At 32.3% G+C, this 15,033-nt stretch overlaps 1 protein-coding gene across 1 annotated transcript; it reads left to right on the top strand.

Annotated features, from left to right (window-relative positions):
- The first annotated feature begins 7,879 nt into the window (after nucleotides 1-7,879).
- Nucleotides 7,880-10,032, top strand: LOC130804686 (3-ketoacyl-CoA synthase 19-like). The gene has a single exon (XM_057669218.1). It carries the CDS (start codon nucleotides 8,417-8,419, stop codon nucleotides 9,782-9,784), a length of 1,368 nt encoding a protein of 455 aa, XP_057525201.1. The 5' UTR covers nucleotides 7,880-8,416; the 3' UTR covers nucleotides 9,785-10,032.
- Nucleotides 10,033-15,033: the final 5,001 nt, after the last annotated feature.

The raw sequence follows: 15,033 nt of genomic DNA on the forward strand, positions 1-15,033 counted from the left end.
TTCATCAAAGTGATTAAATTTAGCTTCTCGTTTCAAACAAGGAGTTATATGTTTTAGGCAATTGCCTTTGATTTGGGTATTTTTGTTGAATCTTTAGGTATTTTATGGGGTAATTTATTTAGTTTAAATTGCATTAAAAATTAATTAATAGAGGAGATAGTCAAATACTTCAACAAGGAAACCCTTGAAAAATATAATTTTAATTATAAACTCGATTTTTGAGACCATCGTCGATGATTCTTTATGCCGATTTTAAGTACTATTTGAGACAAATAAAAAGAGAAAAAATCGTTTCACTCAAATTGTAGAAATATAATTATTTTTTTAAAAACATCAACTTACAATTCTGCCCAAAGCCCCAAAAACATTAGGATTGACATGCACAGACGGTAGCATAGGCTAGCTATGTTTTTTTTTAAAAGAAAAATTTTTTTCTCGGTAAATTATATTTCCTTCATTATATTTCCTTCGTTTTATTATTTGATTTTTTTACATAACTTAATATATTATTTTAATCATTTATATATTGAAATATACACATCTAAAAATTATAGACTATTAATTTTATAAAAGTATGCGATTAGACGATTCAAACAAGATCTCACTTTTATATATTTTTTCTTTGATCTCGTTGTAACTTGTAACTTATAACTTTATACGATGCGTTGTGGATGAGGTATTCCATTTTATTTTATAGTGACAGTAACATGCGATTATTATTACGATATTTTACATACAGATCAATTTGGAGTAATGAAAATTTATAAATTGCTCATTTTACAAATAAAATTATGTCAAATTTTTTTATTAATTTACTTCAACACGTTAGTATTACCTAAGATTTTGAGTTCAGAATTGGGCACTATATGACATGGGTAAGCAATTGTTAATTACTTGTGTTTGTGGAAGATGAGGTGTTGTTTGACACATGAATTTAATTATAATGGAGTAAACAAGGGTCATTTATGACTTATGATACATTCAAGTCTCCGAAAATACACATTAACCAAAAGTGAGGCTTTTAACTACATGCACTAAATCTTCTTTATTTTATTTTTCTTCTATCGTGAGTGTCGATCACCATCAACTCTTGCAGAAAACTTCTAACAAATACATCAAACATTTTTCTGTTGTGTAAATTAACGGTGAAAAAGGAAAATATTGAGTGCAATAACTTTGCTCGAAGTAAATTATTACAAAGTTTTTTTTTATTATTGATATTTATTCTCTTTGTTACTCTCAATTAATATAAATTGGTTAGTTGAAAATTAGTTGAAAAAAGAACTAGATTAGAGAATAAAATAAAAAAACAAATAAATAATAGAAATAAGTGATAAAGATGGAAAAAAATAAATTTAAGAATGAGATTAAAATAAGAAATAAAATTGTAACCAAAAACGAAAAAACTTAAGCTATCATGTTAGCTCTGATACCAGTAAAGAGTCTAATTCAATCAAAAGCTTAAGCTGATAATTAAGCTTTTAATTGAGTTGATTTATTGACATGGTATCAGAGTCAACGTCTCACGGGTTTGAATCTCACTAACCTCTCATTTAAAATGGAATATTTTTCACCAGACATAAGAAGAGTGTTTGTTGCATCCAGTCATCCACACTTTTAGCCTGAAGAGCTCTAGTGTGAGAAGACGTGTTAGAGTATATAATATATGTTAGAGCTTCAATTATCAGTTTAATCTTTAAGTTGAGCCTATCTCTTAACAAAAAACGTCGTTATTTGAGTGATGTAGTGCCTTTTTATTGAGAGGGAGTGTAAGGAATTAATTAATTAAATTTGGATGATAAATGACAATGCAAGCTAAAATGGGAATTGGGAAGTTAGTAGTTGGGAGTTAGTTAAGATTAATGATAATGAGGATGATACTAGATTTATTTGTCTATATTGTAGTACGAAGTAAGTAGGATGATGAAGCAATTTTAACAAACGCTGATTTTGATGTTAACAAATAACAACCTTAATTTTGTGCCTTTTCTTTTGAAGATAAGATTATTATTTTTGGGTCTATTGTGGCGGCTATGGCGGACCATCATGAAGATTGTATGAAACAATACGCAAAACGACCCTAACAAGTGATCATAAACAATCTTGATGAAACCGAATAACGGCAATCCTCATGAAATGGCTGAAAATTGTTAAATTAGGCTGAATTTATTGTGAATGCCAGCATATTAACGGGAGAACACAAGTGCACACACTTCATAAGCCAAGGAGATATATACCATTCCAAAACCATATGGCAATGGGAAGAAGGTCTCTAATAGCTTATAAAGCGTGCACACCATTTTCAATTTATCGATGTGGGATAACTCATCCCAACAAAAATATATGAAGTAAAATTTTTATTAAAAAGACTTAAATTTTAAACTCTATTCGATATTTAAATTTCTCTTACCATTAAACTACTGAATTTTGTTATTCTTTCTAGTAACACCAAACGTTAACACTAACCTTATTTTATTAAAATAATATAACAATGATGCTAATGATGTTTTAGCTATAACAAAAAAGGTTGAAGAATTAATATCTTAATAATATATTGTTCCGAAAAGCACAAAAATTATAATTATTGATTGTTTTTATTATTTTGGAAAATGATATTTACAATTGTTATAGTTGTATATAAGCATTAAATTTATTGAGGCAAAAAAAAGAAGAAGATGGGAAAGAAGGGGTGCAAATAATAAGAAAGTGTCCCCTTGTTTTGTTTAAGAAGGAAGAAAAGAGGGAAATAATAATTTTTCTTTTAAATATTATCACTTTAAGATGAATTTGGTCATGAACAAAATTATAAAATTAAATCTTTTAAAATTATTTCCTTAAAACTCTTTTTCCTCCAAAATTATTGTTTTATTTTTTATTCAGCTGGTCACCTGAGAGAACAACTCTCTGAGAACCTATTAAAACTTAATGTCTACTTACTGTTTTTTATTAATGTTTATTTATATCATTTTTAATGCCTATTTATTGTATTCTTAATGATATGCCTACTTATAGAATCCTTAAATGTCTACCACAATATCCTTAATGCCTACTTATATCATCCTTAATATCTACTTGCATCATACTTTTCTAATTATTGTATTCTTAATACCTATTTACAATATCTTAAATGCCTATTTACATTAGTCTTAATACTAACTTACTTGATGTTTTCCTTTATGGGCCGATCTAATTTAAAATGATCTCTCAAAGAGACTGTCTCTCATAATAATTTGTGTTTCTTATTTGTGACCACTTTTTTTCACTGTGTAGCAACTTTTTTCATTTTCCAACTTTACCCTTTTCACTCTAAACTTTAGCTCAGCATTTTTCAATACAATCAACACATCTTCAACGTAAATATAACACAAATAAATTTTCATAAGTATTCTAAACATAAATCTTTAAGTTTAATAGATAACTTTGAAGTTTTAGAAAAACTAGGTGGACAAAACGCACAATTATCATCACCAACTTTTACATTTGTTTATGATTCAAAGGGTGTGGATTTTATTTTTTGAAATCTAACATGCCATATTCTATTTTTAGTCTACTAAAAACAATACAAATTCTCGATTAAGACGGTCTGATCATTAGACTACTCTAAATCGGGCTAAATGGTCCAACTAAATCAATTAAAACATTCACTTTTGTATTTAAAATACTTTCTTACGTTCCCTTTTATATTTGTCTATTTTATATTTTTCCACTTTATAAGAGAAAATTTTCAATTAAATTTTGAAATATATATTAAATATAAAATATATTCATGTGAGATTTTGTTAGATTTATCTTAATATAAAGTTTTTTAATATATAATTTTTACAATTTTTTTATGATGTGTAAATTAAGTCTCAAAATTTACTTTAAAATGCGTGTAAAAAATAAAGTTGACAAACAAATCTAAACATTTTCTTGAAATGTATGCAATTAAATGGTTGAATTAGTTTTCAATTGATTTCGTAAAATTTATACTCATAGAATGATTTAAAATTGTTCAGATTCCGAAATTAAATTTGTTCCACATATATATGTATAATTGTAGACTTTATATATACATGTATACACATATTTATGTTATTTTATATACTCTTTGTCTCTTTGAATTTTCTTTTAAAATTATTATTGAAAGTGACATATAATAAAAAGTAAATGTCACTTTCTATATCAAATTTTAAGAGAACAGAGAAATATATACTATATAGTTCAATCTTTACATGTTCCAACTTATACTATCTTTTATCTTCAATTTGCATTCTAAGTTCAACTGGTTAAAACATCTCATTAACCTAAAAGAAAATATACGGTTATTAAGTTTAACTTACTCTTGTGAGAGACTGTCTCACATTGAGAGTATGAGACTACCTCGAACAATGAGAAAATAAGAAAAAAATAAGCATTTTTTGCAAAAAAAAAAAAATCATTAATAAGCTTCGGTTAAACTTATTTTCATAAATAAAGGCCACCAGCCCAATACTAAGGGTTGGTTTTTGTTCACTGTTACTAACAGCAGGTCATTACTAAAGCCGAGGAAATCAGGTCAGCAATCGCCCGCTGTTAGTACAGCGGGCCATTAACATCCAAACTTAACAATAGTCAAAAAGTCAACAAAAGTCAACTCAATTGCCCTCTGTTAGTAAGAGCGGGCAATTACTTGGCTGAATCCTATTGACTCAGCTTAAGTGTGGTCTAACGGCGGACGATTATTTGATTGATTTTTTTACTCATCCTTAGTAATGGCCTGCTGTTGTTAAATGTGAACATACCCAAACTTTAACATCGGACTAGGATGCACTTATTTTTTGAAATAAGTTTACTCCAAACTTATTTTTTTGATTTTTTTTTTCTAAATTATATTAATAATTATATTTAAAATAATTATGGTAATACCTTTATAAAATTCAAGTTTTTCTTGATTTAAAGTTTTAAAATGATTATTAAAGTATTTTTTTAAAAAATTAATATATAAAGTCAAATAAGTTTTTACTTACACTTTAAAACCTTAAAAAGTGAACAAATATAATTCATAATCAGTAATCCAAAGAACATTAATGCATATTTGTAGGATCACATAATCGTACGATCCGATTCTACCGATTTCGATCCTACCCCTGAACGATTCTAGATAGAATCTCAATCATAATAGCCTTGTAATTAAATTTTGATAAAGCCCAATAAGTAAATAAAGTAATTCTAAATGGTTCGGTAGGACAATAAGGTGAATGTTTTACTTATTGAACTTATTTCAGGTACATAAAAGTAAATAAATTCAATTAAGAACGAAAAAGTTAAGATAAAACCAAATTAGTGTTACTCAATTAAGATAAATCCAAATTGGTAGAAATACGCTATAACTTTTAAAAATAACCCTATTAGCTGAAAGTTGAAATTAAATATGACTTGACTTATAAAACACAAATGAAATCATTAAGAAATTTACACGCACAAATGAATGGAAATTAACCCAACCTGAGATATATATTATACCTAACATCTCTAAAAAAAACCAAATCTAAAATTAAAAATTCCTCTTAAAGCTATATAAATTTAACAACTAAAAACAGCCCACCCAATGAATAAATTAGTTTTATGTTAGACAAGAATTGACAATACTATAAAGATTCATGCCTTCCAAGATTGCTTACTTAAACAAGTTGAAGAACAAAGCTTTAATTTAGTAAAATTTATTTATCTAAGTTTCTTAAGGAAAATACAAAGCTTTTAATAATGACCCAAAAATGTGGTTTTTGGTTGGAGTACAGATAAATTATTATTATTGAAATTAAATATATGAGAATTGAGAAGGAATATTGTACACTCATTTTCATAGATCAATTAGCCAGCCTTATTTGCCATTCAATGCTCAAATTTATTGCAGTCGTTAGCAGCTTCCTCTCCTCCAAAAATATATATGAAAATTGGCTCAAATTTACGGTTAGACGGCAACGCACCAAGTTTCAACCGATCTATTAAAACCAAGTATGACTCGACTCGATTCGATTCGACCTGAAAACAACCTGTGTATAGAAATCAAATCAGATTGATAAGATATTTACGTACACACAAGGCCCTTCTTAAAATGACCAAACACCCGAATGCACACTTCTAAACATAATGTAACACAACATAACATAACATGGTGCGCATTAAATACAACTGCATCATGGTACATATCAAGGTTGACAGCCAATATTTGTACACATTGCAGTGATTCAATCGTCAAGATTCAAGATCTAACTCTGGCTATGAAAGCATGACAATTCACCATCAAATCACAGAGAGATTTATAATTCTAACTTGTAGATGCACGTCTTATTTTTCTTTGTAGATGAATTTAACCTATGCCCTATGTACAGTTCCTGAAAGACTTCATAGAATGAGCTAGCGTCAAAATGATAGATCAGTGAAAACCATATCACTGTGTTTGGATAGAGAGAAATGGAGGGATAGGAAGGAGTGGATTTCGAAGGATGGAGCAGTGAAACATAATTCATTAGTTGGTTCGCGTTTTAGATTCGCGACTCACTCAAAATGGTTCAATAATAGCCTAAAACGGATCATAATTCGCTATTTTCGATTTGAGATTCGCAAGACCGATTAACAAATCATGTGATACTGGGATGACGAATCCCTTGTTTGGAGGGAGGGGAAGGATTTGGAGAGGGGATTAAAGAAAAAACATGAACAAATTTTGTTAAGAATACAATATGTTCTAAAGTGAAAAGATTTGAAGCGAAAACAATCATTTTCTTTTCTTTTCTATTCCCTTCCCTTTTAAATAAACAATATGCACTCTTCATAACTTACCACCTCAACGCCCCCACCGGACTTAAATTTGTAAGTATAAAATTTGCCTTAGGCATATAAAAAAAGGAAAAAAAGACATACAACTACTTGTGTACCTTATCAACATAATTAACAGGAAGGTTTATCTTTCTAATTGATTTAAGGCTGCAGTGTTAGGTAGGAGAATAGGGGATGATAAAAGCTAGAGTACAAGCTTCTACAGAAGGAAAAAAAATCCAACACAAGATATGAGCACTTGAAAATTATAATTGGCAAAAGAATATGGGCACCCAAAAATATTAGTGCACTTGTGTGGAATGTCTAAGGTTGACATAATAAGGATAATTTGGAAAAACCTTTAGAAAATGCATTTAGTAGAATTGGCCAAAGGAGGAACAACTGAACAATAGATACACTAGAAAATAGTCTGCAACTAAGGAAAGATTTTCTTTTCTAATTGCAGAAATTTTATAAAAAAGAGAAATTAATTTAAATGGTCATATAAAAAAGAGCTTCAGAATTCAAAGTAAAGGTTTGCCAAGTTACTTGAAAGCAACACCGAAATATTCTGTGCAATGTCGGTTCTGAAAACAAAATCACCCACCTAAGTGAGAGCCGCTATATTGAGGTAATAAAATATTGTTGTAACAAATTAAAAACACCAAGGACCATCACAAGTGGCATATACATATGAGGGGAAAAATAAACATGAAGCAATATTAAAATATTAATTTTAATGTATTAAATTTCTTTTGTTGGAAACAAGAGGATTGGTCGAAGAAGTTTCTGTTAGCAACTCACTAATCTCAGTTGATATTGACATTAATCTTAGTCCAGATTAATATGGGGAAAAGACAAAAGTTTTGGCATTTGGAGTCTCGGGCGAGATTGATAATCTTGGGTGAAACTGGTGAGACATCTAGCATTTGAAAATTTTATCCTGCCTTTTCGATAGCAAGATGAAACCAAAACTTTATGAACACCTCACCTATCATGACGATCAGTGATACGGATGGCTTCTTCCATACCAAATAGTAAACCTGAATCCCCAATATAAACTGCAATAGATCAGAAAATGCTTGAACTTGACATCCAATGATGAAGTAATTGACAGATTAAACATAAAAAGAGGAAAACAAAGGAAGGGCCGGGGGGGGGGGGGGGGGGGGGTTAGATGATTAAGCATTGCACTTCAGTGATCATAGTTAATACTAAGTGGCCCACAAACACACCAACTATATAAGTAAGTCTTAAGAGGAAGAAATAGTTGTTGAGAGTTCAATATGAAAACCCTTTTTACATATTAAAAAGAGGTAGAAATGAAACAGCCTGGAACTGTGAAAAACAAGGGTCATTGTGGGTTGGAATAGTTATTATTGCTTTCATCATGCTTTTATGTGTCAAATTTATGCCAATGTCTGTTAGTGATTGAGAGAGAGACAGAGTGACTTAAAGTGATAAAGAGGAAAGTGTTTACTCAAAACAGATAATACTCACAAATTCTTATAAAGAGGCACTAAAAGGCACACACTCTCCCTACAACACAATCCCTACAACACAATATATCAGAAAGCAACCAATAATTGTTTTTCTCTCAACTAAATTTCTTTCTTCTCTCAGTCAGATTACCTCTATGGAGCTTCTGACGGCTCTTTACCTATTTCCTTTTCTGTACGTCGCTTACGTTCTATGTAAACGAGCTCTTAGAAAGAGGGATCAGTGCTGCTACATGCTTCAGTATGAGTGCTTCAAGCCTCCTGAAGACAGGATGCTAAGTACTGAAACTTGTGCAAGCATCGTATTCCGAAACAAGAGACTCCGTTTAGAAGAGTTCAGGTACCTCTTAAAAACAATAGTGAGTTCTGGCATAGGAGAGTCAACTTACAGTCCCAAAAATGTTCTCGAAGGCAGAGAAGCAAGTCCTACTCTAAATGATGCCTTAGAAGAGATGGACGAAATCATCTTTGCCACACTCGATAAGTTATTTGATAAATCGGGGATATCCCCGTCAGAGATAGATGTCCTTGTCGTGAATGTGTCCTTGCTTTCTACAGTACCCTCTCTCACGTCGCGGGTTGTCAACCGTTACAAGATGCGGCCTGACATTAAAACATACAACATTGTGGGGATGGGTTGTAGTGCTAGCCTCGTTGCCATTGATATTGTCCAGCAAATGTTTAAGGTGCAGAAAAATATTAACGCTATTATTGTTAGCACTGAATCCATGGGAACGAACTGGTATATGGGAAGGGATCGATCTTTCATGCTCTCCAACTGTCTGTTCCGCACAGGAGGTTGCTCAATGCTCTTCTCAAACAACAGGCATCTGAAACATCGGGCTATCATCAAGCTGAATTACATATTGAGAACTCATCTTGGATCGGATGATGAAGCATACAAGTGCTGTTATCAAAAAGAAGACGATGAGGGATACCCAGGATTTTGTCTCACAAGGCACCTGCCAAAGGCAGCTGCTCAAGCCTTTACAGAGAATCTTAAGGTGTTGGTGCCTAATATCTTACCTCTACGAGAACTGATCCGGTATCTACTAGTATCTCGAAGTTGGAAAACGGGCGAACTTGAAAAGGTTGGAAAAGGATTGAATTTTAAAGCTGGAATTCAACATTTCTGCATACATCCAGGTGGAAGAGCAGTTATTGATGGTACTGGAAAAGGTTTGCAGCTCAGTGATTACGATTTAGAACCTGCACGGATGGCCCTTCACAGATGGGGAAATACGTCAGCTGCAGGGTTCTGGTATGTTCTAGGTTACATGGAGGCTAAAAAGAGACTCAAAAAAGGAGATAAGATTCTCATGATCAGCTTCGGGGCAGGTTTCAAGTGCAACAATTGCTTATGGGAGGTAATGAGAGATCTCAAGGACAGGAATGTCTGGGAAGACTGCATTGACGATTACCCTGTTAAAAACATTGTAAACCCTTTTATGGAGAGGTACAACTGGATCAATGACGAAAACCTAAGCTTTGTTAGATTGCAGTAGATAGGGTAATGTATCATATTGGTTTTCCAGTATGTTGCCAAAAATCTTGGTTTTGTTTGTGCTTTCTCTTATTTAAAAAGATTAGGTTCCCAGCATAATTACTGGTTATAGGACCATATTCTGGTTATAAATCATGTTATTCTGGTTATAGGTCTATGTAATTCTTACACCATTCTGATTTATCTAAAATCAGTCACCCCAACCCTTTAAAAAAAGAAATTAATAAAAGTGTGTTTTCTCTGATTTTATATTTAGAGTGCATACCTCCATTTTTGCAATGGAAAACAGCCAAGCATAACCCTCAGTTGAAAGAAGCAGGGTAGAATCCTCTAGCAATAGACTAGAATTTCAGCAAACAAATGACAGCCAGCCAGGTTAGACTGAATCACTGAGAATCAGAAAGTCAGAGCTGTTCAACTTCATGGAAATGAGCAGTTAGATTGATACTCCTCTATCCCCTGAGTTTGCTACTAAGAAAATTGACACAAATATTAAGTAGTTAATTGTTGGGAGAAAAAAAGAAGTTAAATGGCGTGTATGGTATTAAAAGAGAAAAGTAATGTATGGATAAGAATCGAAGAAAGTGATGAGACCATGGAAAAGAAACACGGTCACCGAAATGGTCGAGGAGTTAAGGAAAATGGCTATAACGAAGTAAAAACACAAATCACGACCAATGCGGTGTGAAAACAATCACATAAGCGGAGTTTTAAATTTATAATTTCATTTTGTTGTTAAACTACTTTTCTTATGAAATAATATGCCAAAGCTATTATAATTGCATTATATGAGGTACTTTTCGTGGATAATAAATTAACTTATTAGTTAGTTGTTTTGTTTGACGATTAAAGTTATGAGTAACTATAACTTAAGTAATCTGTAATAATTAAAGTTAATGGTTATTAATGAAATTTTTAACACGAAAGATTATAAGAACTTAATCAGCAATTTAGGAAAACATTAGAAGAGATTTTTCTGTATTCTCTTCTCAACAAATAATGTTGTAACGGGTGTTACACGTTCTCATTGACCGTTCATGCACCGTTGGATTTAATGTCGCGAAAACTCTCAAACATGTTATATTACAGTCGTCACATAACATAACGTAATATACAAGTTTTAATTCCATGTGTGGGATCATTCCAAAAAAAGAAATGTAGCAAAATAGAGTGAGATGAACAAATATGAAAACTGTAGAATATATCACTTCCAGACTAAATAACAGGTTTGAAATTCGTTTTCTACCATTCATCTTACATACTACACTATTTTTCCCCCTCTTATTGTACCAAAACTTAATCAACACTTGCACCCATTCATCAGCCTTAAGTCTAGATTGCCCACTATTCAATCCCTTCCCAAGTAATGGCTCAAACATAGCTCTTACCCAAACATGTGACTACACCAATGGTGTTTCAACTTGTTCACTCAATCAATATTTATGAGACTTTATCATACCACCTAATTTACTAACATAACAGAATCTATTCAATCATTACATTAGGCTACCGTAGCGTCCATGCTTCTGTGCACTAAATAAAAAATGGAACATTAATAATACTTGACCTTTAGTTCACTGAGCTTAGGGGTGTTAGTGAGCCAACGTGGCTCACAAATTAGTTGATCTTCGCTCAGCTCTCAAGGTTGCAATTAACCATGCCAAATTAGCCTAGGCTCGGCTCCAAAAGCTCCTGAACAACATCGATTGTCTAGATTTGGTCTTGATTTGATCTGATTTAGGAGATATAATTACAATTGCTCGAGTAAAGTTAATGAGAATAATTGATGTAAAGGAGGGAAAGATAAGCCATGAAAATTGGGAGGTGACCTAACTGCAGTAGCAAAGGGGGGCCATATGCCCATTTCCGGACAGAAATTAAACTATGGTGGCTATTACTCTGCCAAAAAAAATATATAAGGTGGTTTATATAAAAGTCTAATAAAGTGCACAGAGAACATAATACAGATAAGGTGGCTGTTGATATCCTTAGTAGTTAGTATTATTCACATTAGCACAAATCTTCGGATCAAGGCTTGGGTTTGTTGTACTATTGATATTAGCACATAGATGTTTTGGGTTGTGTCATTTTTGGGTTTTGTGCGTGCTTGGTCATCCACGAAATCTAGTTCCGTTTATATGTGTCCAAACGGGTTAAATTTGACCCCAATTGCCTACCTTACTAGCACATATGAAGTCTTTTTATAAAACATCAGTCATCAAATACAAGAAACCTTTTCTAATAGTCAGGATATTAAGAAGTGATGTTATTAAGAACCTCATTCAAACATTTAAAGGGTGCTTCATGATAAAAGCAACTTACTATTAGAAAATAAATACTAGTTATTTGCTCTAACCTATTGTGGCAGGAGTGCAGGACAGATCTGATAAAAACTGTCTTAATCCAATTAGTGCTTGACCATTCAGTATGAGAAATGAAAATACAGTACATGGCACTAGTTCTGTTCCTTGCAGAGTTGGTCATCTGTCATCCAAATTTATATTAACCCTCTCTTCAGTTGGCAGAAAAGAACACATTTTATGGAGGTAACCATGTAGGTCAGAGTGTTACTTGTACCGCGGTAAATTCTGGACCGAAAACTTAAACCCATAAATTAACAAATGTATTTAAGAGGTGATAATTACTCATTCACATAAGTAGGCCTAAGCAATACAACATTCGTTTACCCTTGTGCCATTATATGCGAACCCTGATAATAAAAAAGATAGCTTCAATTTATAGTATCAATAACTAAACTAAAAAATTGTCCACTTTGAACTGTCCAACATCTCCCAGATAATTAATCAGTTTTGTACCAGAATTAATATCTCAAGAAGTCTTCTTAATAACTACCTGAATAACCACATAAATTTGACAACAGTAGCAGCTCTCTAAACACGGAAGACTTAATAATCTAAATAAATCTGCAATTGACAACCACCGCTAACAGTCATGAGCTTGCTAAAGTTTATAAGCTAATCTTTACATGAGAACACTTCCCTTTGCTGCCACTTTCTCAGAAAAAACAATTTAGGACATAAATGACCGTAGTCCTCAATTGTCAACAGGGATCATTCACTCCCTCCAAAAGTCAAGTATTCACAGTAGCTAAAAAGATGTCATGAAATGGTACAGCAAATGGTGAATGAGTGTCTGAACTCTGAACCAAAATTAATGATTACTCCACATGTGAGTCATAATAGTAGAGTTATACTAGTGATTACCAAGGACTTGCGTGAACAAAGGGTGGATATTCAGTAACAACTATCCTCTTGCAAGTTGCAACCTTTGCCTTGACCATTCTCAACTAATGCAACTAGGAAAACAAACAAAATGCTATTACTATGTCCACCACAAACTAATATAGAGCAGCAGTATTTGATAATTAATGACAATGTGGTGCTTCCCTTCCCATAGGAAATACATATCTAGATAACCACCAATTTGGAAGACTGATGATCAAAGAGTCCAAAGAGGTCAAGATTTACGCAGCTTACACTTGCCTTTCAAAAGATCAATTAAGGAATTTTTATACACAAACTATTTCAAGATGAGAAAGATGAAAAAGCAGGATGGAAAAGTAGGATCAAGCAGGAAAGACGAGGAAGAAAGGTGTAAATAGAAAAAATTACGCGCAATGATGAACATCCTATATTGAGAACTCAAGCATAACTCACTGCTCACATATGAAGCAACATGAATTGTATAATCGCATAGGTCATATACTCATATCAAAAGACATGTTTTCTATGAGCTCCATATTGGTAAATTGATTACTTCTCCCAATTTAATCTTAGGTTATATTTGTACTTATTACCTCAAAAAGTTCACATCTCCCCATCAGGGCATCTAGGAATCTCCACTCACCAGTCATATTGCGTCAAGCAAACATCCAAAGACGTTCTATCATTTTAGTAACCCCCATTAAGCACAATGAACCTTACGTCTTCGTCATTTTGGATGGGCAACTCATTCATCAGTCAAGTGTTTTTCCAATTGAAATAGCTCATATCATCACTTAGATTACACATAGGTACTTAAACTTCTACTTAATGAAAAACTTTTTTGGGTTTGATGCATTGAAGCTCTCTCAAGTATCATCATTTAAAACAATCTTTTTTGAGAATTACATAAACCATAATGCAAACCCCAAAAATATTTTGCTAAACTCATCCATGGCTAACAAATCCTCAAAAAACAATTGAGTAAAATGCCACATAAACCAAATCTTCAAAGCAAGATGTAATTTATATCCTTGCAACATATAGAACCAAAGAATAATGAACCACACTAAGAAATATGACATTCCAAGAATGACGCAACTAAGAGAGAACTCCTAGTATCCAAGGTATAGCGTGCATATTGAAGTGATAACAAAAGCCATTACCAGCCAAGTGACATTCTCTTATCCCATATTTACCTTAAATGACAACGAAGTATTTCTCCCATCTGCAACTTAGGCTCCGTTCTCTACACATTTCAACAATAATTGACAGTAAAATTGAGTCAAATTCAGTTTAATAAGTAGTCCACTTCATTTGGAGATTAATGAGTGTAGCCCAAACTTTTTGGTTCACCCAACAGTATTGTTAGTGTTCTCACAACACATAAAAGGGTGATAGAAGAATTGGTTTTATCATCAAAATCATCAAGTAAAATGAAGCTAAGCTAGTGGATGCTAATTGCATTATCATCAAAAATTGCTATATGATCACATAATCTTCATAATGTCGCCTAAGGATTAATTCACTAATATTATACTCCTATAAATCAGATTTGTGCATTCAATTGCAAGGCACAACAAAATTAATCATATACACTTACTCACCATCACTCATCCCACTAAGATATAAAACTCTACGTTACAAGACCATCGCTCCCAAGTTATACATCATATACACATTCTCCCTTATATCCTTTTCACTATTTTTTTGTCTCATCCGTGAGTTTATATATTGTGAGAATTTATTATTTGTCTTAACTACCTCTTTACTGGGGCTTTTGGAATGCTCAGTGAATTACTATATTTTATATTAGGTGTACTTCCTTCTAGTAAATATTCCTCTTCCCAAAATTCTCATTATATCTATGCTTCCGCATATACTCCATAACTAATGAAATGTAAAAGCAAATCTATGTCAAATACAGTTACATCAGCTCTTGCAAATAATTTCTTCTCCCCCATGGCTCATACAACCTTAAAACCACAAATCTAGTACTCCACTTGATAAATTTTCAAAATGGAAAATT

Source organism: Amaranthus tricolor, chromosome 17 (assembly GCF_026212465.1).
Source record: "Amaranthus tricolor cultivar Red isolate AtriRed21 chromosome 17, ASM2621246v1, whole genome shotgun sequence".
NCBI classification, from domain to species: Eukaryota; Viridiplantae; Streptophyta; class Magnoliopsida; order Caryophyllales; family Amaranthaceae; genus Amaranthus; species Amaranthus tricolor.